This window comes from Oncorhynchus kisutch, unplaced genomic scaffold, assembly GCF_002021735.2.
Source record: "Oncorhynchus kisutch isolate 150728-3 unplaced genomic scaffold, Okis_V2 Okis07a-Okis12b_hom, whole genome shotgun sequence".
NCBI lineage: Eukaryota > Metazoa > Chordata > Actinopteri > Salmoniformes > Salmonidae > Oncorhynchus > Oncorhynchus kisutch.
Window position 1 is genome coordinate 6,357,812 of NW_022261984.1, and position 7,945 is coordinate 6,365,756.

Here is a 7,945-nt window from a genome sequence, read left to right on the forward strand (position 1 = left end):
AGTTATATACAGGGTCAGTTCCAGGGTCAGTAGCTATATACAGGGTCAGTTCCAGGGTCAGTAGCTATATACAGGGTCAGATCCAGGGTCAGTAGTTATATACCAGAGGCTGGAACTGTATATAACTACTGACCCTGGATCTGACCCTGTATATAACTACTGACCCTGGATCTGACCCTGTATATAACTACTGACCCTTGATCTGACCCTGTATATAACTACTGACCCTGGAACTGACCCTGTATATAACTACTGACCCTGGAACTGACCCTGGATCTGACCCTGTATATAACTACTGACCCTGGATCTGACCCTGTATATAACTACTGACCCTGGAACTGACCCTGTATATAACTACTGACCCTGGAACTGAGCCTGTATATAACTACTGACCCTGGAACTGCACCAGCCTCTGTAGCACCATGTGATTGAAGGCGGTGTTATTACCATACCAAGCAGTGATGGGCTGTCTGCACCAGCCTCTGTAGCACCATGCGATTGAAGGCGGTGTTATTACCATACCATGCAGTGATGGGCTGTCTGCACCAGCCTCTGTAGCACCATGCGATTGAAGGCGGTGTTATTACCATACCAAGCAGTGATGGGCTGTCTGCACCAGCCTCTGTAGCACCATGCGATTGAAGGCGGTGTTATTACCATACCAAGCAGTGATGGGCTGTCTGCACCAGCCTCTGTAGCACCATGTGATTGAAGGCGGTGTTATTACCATACCAAGCAGTGATGGGCTGTCTGCACCAGCCTCTGTAGCACCATGTGATTGAAGGCGGTGCTATTACCAGACCAAGCAGTGATGGGCTGTCTGCACCAGCCTCTGTAGCACCATGTGATTGAAGGCGGTGTTATTACCAGACCAAGCAGTGATGGGCTGTCTGCACCAGCCTCTGTAGCACCATGTGATTGAAGGCGGTGTTATTACCAGACCAAGCAGTGATGGGCTGTCTGCACCAGCCTCTGTAGCACCATGTGATTGAAGGCGGTGTTATTACCATACCAAGCAGTGATGCAGCCAGTCAAGATGCTCTCAGTGGAACAGCTGTAGAACTTTTAGAGGATCTGAGAGCCCATGCCAAACCTTTTCAATCTCCTGAGGGGGAAGAGGTGCTGTCACACTATTTTAAGTCCTTAGGGATTTGGACACTGAGGAACATGAAGCTCTCGGCCCTGATTCAGCAGGACAGCTTGTGAAAACTGTCCACTAGTGTTTGCATCCCTGAGAGCTGAACCTCATTGCCTCAGGACCTCCGGAACAGGCTTCCAGATTAAGGCTAAACTTGCTTTGAGAAAACAGATTTCTGTAGCCTTATTTATCCAGGGAAATAGACAGAATATGGAGGGGAGAAGATGGAGTTCCAACCAGTATGGGACGAGCTGCAGACAAAAATTCTAATTACATTTAAGAGAAGAGAAGGCCTGACTCACAATTAATACACATTTTCAGATGGGCCACACTTGCTTTGAAATGACATGCGTCACCGTTTTATGTAGCCAGGAAGTTATTAAGAGTGCTGTTGTCACGGCTTTATGTAGCCATGAAGTTATTAAGAGTGTTGTTGTCACGGCTTTATGTAGCCAGGAAGTTATTAAGAGTGTTGTTGTCACGGCTTTATGTAGCCAGGAAGTCATTAAGAGTGTTGTTGTCACGGCTTTATGTAGCCAGGAAGTCATTAAGAGTGTTGTTGTCACGGCTTTATGTAGCCAGGAAGTCATTAAGAGTGTTGTTGTCACGGCTTTATGTAGCCAGGAAGTTATTAAGAGTGTTGTTGTCACGGCTTTATGTAGCCAGGAAGTCATTAAGAGTGTTGTTGTCACGGCTTTATGTAGCCAGGAAGTCATTAAGAGTGTTGTTGTCACGGCTTTAGAAACGTTCCAACCATGCCGTATTGCCATATCTCAGTATTACTCCAGAATAGTTTGTATGTGACGGACAAAAAGTAACTCATTCCAATGGATCAGGTTTATGACTCTGAAGGAGAAGAAACTAAACAGAATGTCTGCCTTTTCTATTTGAACCAATAAAGCCCAGAACACAACGGGGGGAACCAAGTACTTAAAACACCGACTGTTTGTCTCACATGCCTCACTCCGACCCAGGAGCACATTTTAACAGCGTCATTACAGTTGACGTTAAAAGCCGCTCCGAACCCGGAGCGTAATTGCTGGTGGTAATTTTAAGTGTCAGTGGATGAAAGAGTCATTATTACAAGAGAGAAGATGCTGATGGCAATGCATTGATAACCCACTCACTCATTCACTCACTCTATCACTCACTCTATCACTCACTCTATCACTCACTCTATCACTCACTCACTCACTCACTCACTCCTTGTAATGGATTACAGACAACAAGATAACATGGTGTTGAAGTTGATTGATGTCATATGCTGTCTGTGCTACGTTGTTTAAGATGATGGAGGTGTTCTTTATGAGGTGGTTTGTGTGTGTGTGTGTGTGTGTGTACGTGTGTGTGTTTGAGCATGTGTATGTGAGCGTGTGTATGTGAGCGTGCGTATTTGTGTATGTGAGCGTGCGTATTTGTGTGTGTGAGCGTGTGTGCAAGTGTGTGAGCGTGTGTGTGTGCGTGTGTGTGTGTGTCTAATAGGATGATACGGAACATTAAGCAGGTGATGGTCAGGATCAGCGATCGCTAACATTATAGTCCTGGACAAAGAATAGATGGAGGGAGCTGAAGAGTTACAGATGGGGGAAAAGGAAAGAAGGAACAAAGGAACAAAGAAAGGAAGGAAAGAAGGAATGAACCAAAACAGGAAGAGGAACAGGAAGTTAGATATGTAGGAAAGGTCAGTTCCTGCAGATGATCTGTATCTGTCCCTGTAATCGTCTACCTGGTCGTTTCCTCACATACACCAGAGTGAGAAGGTGAAATAAAACGTCCCTGTAATCGTCTACCTGGTCCTTTCCTCACATACACCAGAGTGAGAAGGTGAAATAAAACGTCCCTGTAATCGTCTACCTGGTCCTTTCCTCACATACACCAGAGTGAGAAGGTGAAATAAAACGTCCCTGTAATCGTCTACCTGGTCCTTTCCTCACATACACCAGAGTGAGAAGGTGAAATAAAACGTCCCTGTAATCGTCTACCTGGTCCTTTCCTCACATACACCAGAGTGAGAAGGTGAAATAAAACGTCCCTGTAATCGTTCTACCTGGTCCTTTCCTCACATACACCAGAGTGAGAAGGTGAAATAAAACGTCCCTGTAATCGTTCTACCTGGTCCTTTCCTCACATACACCAGAGTGAGAAGGTGAAATAAAACGTCCCTGTAATCGTCTACCTGGTCCTTTCCTCACATACCACCAGAGTGAGAAGGTGAAATAAAACGTCCCTGTAATCGTTCTACCTGGTCCTTTCCTCACATACACCAGAATGAGAAGGTGAAATAAAACGTCCCTGTAATCGTTCTACCTGGTCCTTTCCTCACATACACCAGAGTGAGAAGGTGAGACATAAATAAAACGTCCCTGTGAGATGTAGGTAAGATATTTCAACCTACCGTTGTGACTTGACTGGGTATTGTAGAGCTATAAGCCCACTGTCTTCATATCCAATACCATGGTGGCTTTAGTGTACCTGTCATATGAACCTATCGAACTCTCTGTCGTGACACAAGACATCATTCTGAGAAGATGTTCCTTTCCCTCCTGAGAATTTTCTGAGACATAGATCCTGAAAACCAGTTATTGTGTTTCTGTCTATAGTGTTTTCACAGGATGAAACAGGACACACACACACACATACACACACACACACACACACACACACACACACACACACACACACACACACACACACACACACCACACACACACACACACACATACACACATACACACATACACACATACACACATACACACACACACACACACACATACACACATACACACATACACACATACACACATACACACACACAACATTGTCTACACAGTGTTTTGAGAGGACATTTCTATAAGCAGTGTATAGATTTGGACAGGAGCTTCTACCTGAAGGAGGAAGCTGTGATATCGAAGGAATAAGGTGTTTGTATTCTGTACATGTATTTGTCTGTCTGAAACCCAGTACAATGCTTTCCTTAAGGGATTGGTGGTATGACGTCTGACACACATATACTCATGTATAAAATAATAAACATGATCTATAACTCGAGCTTACTTCCTTTTTGAGTTGTGTAACGTCCTGGTACGTCCCTGTGTTACACCATTACCCCCCCCCTCCAGGTACGTCCCTGTGTTACACCATTACCCCCCCCCCTCCTGGTACGATCCCTGTGTTACACCATTACACCCCCCCCCCCCCTCCTGGTACGTCCCTGTGTTACACCATTACCCCCCCCCTCCAGGTACGTCCCTGTGTTACACCATTACCCCCCCCCCCCCCCCTCCAGGTACGTCCCTGTGTTACACCATTACCCCCCCCCCTCCAGGTATGCCCCTGTGTTACACCATTACCCCCCCCCCCCCCCCCCCTCCAGGTACGTCCCTGTGTTACACCATTACCCCCCCCTCCCCTCCAGGTACGTCCCTGTGTTACACCATTACCAACCCCCCTCCAGGTACATCCCTGTGTTACACCATTACCCCCCCTCCCCTCCAGGTACGTCCCTGTGTTACACCATTACCCCCCCCCCTCCAGGTACGTCCCTGTGTTACACCATTACCCCCCCCCCCCCCCCCCCCCCCCCCCCCCCCTCCAGGTACGTCCCTGTGTTACACCATTACCCCCCCCCCCCTCCTGGTACGTCCCTGTGTTACACCATTACCCCCCCCCTCCAGGTACGTCCCTGTGTTACAAAACACCATGACCAAACCCCCCTCCAGTACGCCTGTGTTACACCATTACCACAACCCCCCCCCCCCCCCCAGGTACGTACCTGTGTTACACCATTACCCACCCCCCCCCTCCAGGTAACGTCCCTGTGTTCACTATTAACCCCCCCCACTCCAGGTAACGTCCCTGTGTTCAAGACACCATTAACCCCCCCCCCCGTCCAGGTACGTCCCCTGGTGTTACAACATTACCTCACAACCATAACCACCCCCCCCCCCCCCCCCTCCGGTACGTCCCCTGTGTTTACACCAGTAAACCCCACCCCCCCCCCCCCCCTCCAGGTACGTACCAGTTTACAACCAATTAACCCCCCCCCACCTCCAAGTGTAACGTCCCGTTTTTACAACCATTACCCCCCCCCCCCCCGTCCAGGTAGCGTCCCTTGTTACATCCATTAACCCCCCCCCCCCCCCTCCAGTACGTCCCCGTGTTACACATTACCCACCCCCCCCCCCCTCCTCCAGTACGGGATCCCGTGTTACACCATGAAGATGTAGATGTGTCATCACCAAAACCTTTTTAATGTAGCCAGGATCATTAAGAGCGCTGTTGTCACGGCTTTAATGGGTAGCCAGGAAGTCATTAAGAGGTGCTTGTTGTCACGGCTTTAGAAAACGTTCCATTCACCATGCCGTATTGCCGTATCTTCAGTATTACTCCAGAATAGTTTGTATGTGACGACAAAAAGTAACTCATTCCAATGGATCAGGGTTATGACTCTGAAGGAGAAGAAACTAAACAGAAGTCTGCGGCCTTTTTCTATTTGAACCAATAAAAGCCCAGAACACAACGGGGGGAACCATGTACTTAAAACACCGACTGTTTGTCTCACATGCCTCACTCCGACCCAGGAGCAACATTTTAAACGAGCGTCATTAACAGTTGACGTAAAAGCCGCTCCGAACTCGGAGCGTATTGGCTGGTATGAAGCATATTAAATGAGATAGATGAATCTATAAACGAGATATAATGAAGCAGAGATCGAGGTATATGAATCATATTAAACGAGGTTATGAATCATATTAACGAGGTATATGAATCATATTAAACGGGTATATGAATCATATTAAACGAGGTATATGAATCATATTAAATGAGATATATAATCATATTAACGAGGTATAATGAATCATATTAATGAGATATATGAATCATATTAGAACGAGGTATATGAATCATATTAAATGAGATATATGAATCATATTAAACGAGGTTTATATCTTGTTTAATATGATGTTGTGTGAGTTATTATTCATAGTCATAACCAACGTGCGCTAGTTGGATTATGTAGTTAATAAACATTATTAATCAATTCATTAAATTAGTAAAATGTTGATTTAAAACAGAGAAACACTGTACAAGGTACAAGCCTACGACAGTGTGGATGGATGGTTTCAAGTACAAGAACATTAAAACAAACCAAATCATATTTATAACTTCCAAACCAGCGTTAGTTCATTGTATTCAGCTGGCCTCGACAACGCTGCTAATTTAGAAACCTTTGTTCTTGGACAATGGTGATTATCAGGGTGGTGTTCTAAATGACCCTCTATTTCCTGTTCAGCGCACTACTTTTCACCAGGACCCATAGGTCTAAGTAGTGCACTATTTAGGGGATATGGTGCCATTTGGGAGATAGGATTCATCCCAACATTGCCAAACAACCAAGCCTGCAGCTTCCTCTCGTCTGAACAAATGGAACAATTATCATATCCGATTATGACAGGGACATGCAGCAATAGATCAACATTAAATTATGTAAATCGTGATGTCTTCTTTTGGGTTTGGTTACAGTCATTTTTTTGGGGCCTGCATTTAGTGCAAGGGCCTGGTTGCGCGTCAGCCAATAGTGTACGTTGTTTCCAATCCACTTCCTGTTCTTGTGACATCAGTGCACGTAACCATTCGTCATTTCAAAACAGACTAATGGACGTCTGCATGAATCAGGAGAATTATCATCTTCTTTTTTTGGGGAGATGAGCACTTTCATTTATTAGTCATTGGCTCTCATAATGGGAAACAATCTCTCAATCCGACCCTCTAGACACTGATGCTGGGATCTGATCTGGAGAAAGCAACATTTACCAGGGAAGGTCAGGAGCTACTTTTATCTGATCGAATGAACTCTTTCCTCCAAAATGTTTTAATATAATATCTTGTGGAGTAGGGATGGGGTGAGGAGGGTATGCTGGGGGTGAGGAGGGATGCTGGGGGTGTGGCATTGATGGAGTGGCTGGGGGGTGAGGAGGGATGCTGGGGGTGAGGAGGGATGCGGGGGGTTGAGGTAGGGATGCTGGGGGGTGAGGAGGGATGTTGGGCTTGAGGAGGGATGCTGGGAGTGAGGAGGGATGCTGGGGGGTGAGGAGGGATCGGCTGGGGGTGAGAGGGATGCTGGGGGGTTGAGGAGGGATGCTGGGGTGTTGAGGAAAGGGATGCTGGGGGGGGTGAGGAGTGGATGCTGTTGGGGTGAGGGAGGGATGCTGGGGGGTGACGTAGGGATTGATGGGGTGAGGAGGGATGCCTGGGAGGTGAGGAGGGATGTTGGGCCTTGAGAGGGATGCTGGGAGTGAGGAGGGATGCTGGGGGTGAGGAGGGATGCTGGGGGTGAGGAGGGATGTTGGGCTTGAGGAGGGGATGCTGGGGGGTGAGGAGGGATGCTGGGAGGTGAGGAGGGATGTTGGGCTTGAGGAGGGATGCTGGGGGTGAGGAGGGATGCTGGGGAAGAGGAGGGATGCTGGGAGTGAGGAGGGATGTGTGGGCTTGAGGAGGGATGCTGGGGTGAGGAGGGATGCTGGGGGGTGAGGAGGGATGCTGGGGATGAGGAGGGATGCTGGGGGGTGAGGAGGGATGCTGGGGAGTGAGGAGGGATGCTGGGGGTGAGTGGGGATACGGGGGGGTGATGTATTTGTGATGTATCTCAATTTGATGGTAGTGTTTCTGAAGCCAGTCCCACCACACGCTGAGCCACCTCTGATGAAACCCTTTCTGAAGGAGGACCGGATCAATAATATACACACTGTCTGTCACGCTCAGTACTGAGCCCTCTGTCTAAGATACAGTATCTCTCTCTCTCTC

General features: G+C 47.6%; 1 protein-coding gene across 1 annotated transcript in view; it reads left to right on the plus strand.

Annotated features, from left to right (window-relative positions):
- Positions 1-7,945, plus strand: part of LOC116360069 (neuronal acetylcholine receptor subunit alpha-7) — a 60,268-nt gene that overhangs the window by 43,954 nt on the left and 8,369 nt on the right. Inside the window, exon 5 of the mRNA XM_031814580.1 lies at positions 4,557-4,636. Within this exon, the coding sequence (XP_031670440.1) occupies positions 4,557-4,636 (80 nt within the window). The remainder of the gene's footprint in view (positions 1-4,556; positions 4,637-7,945) is intronic.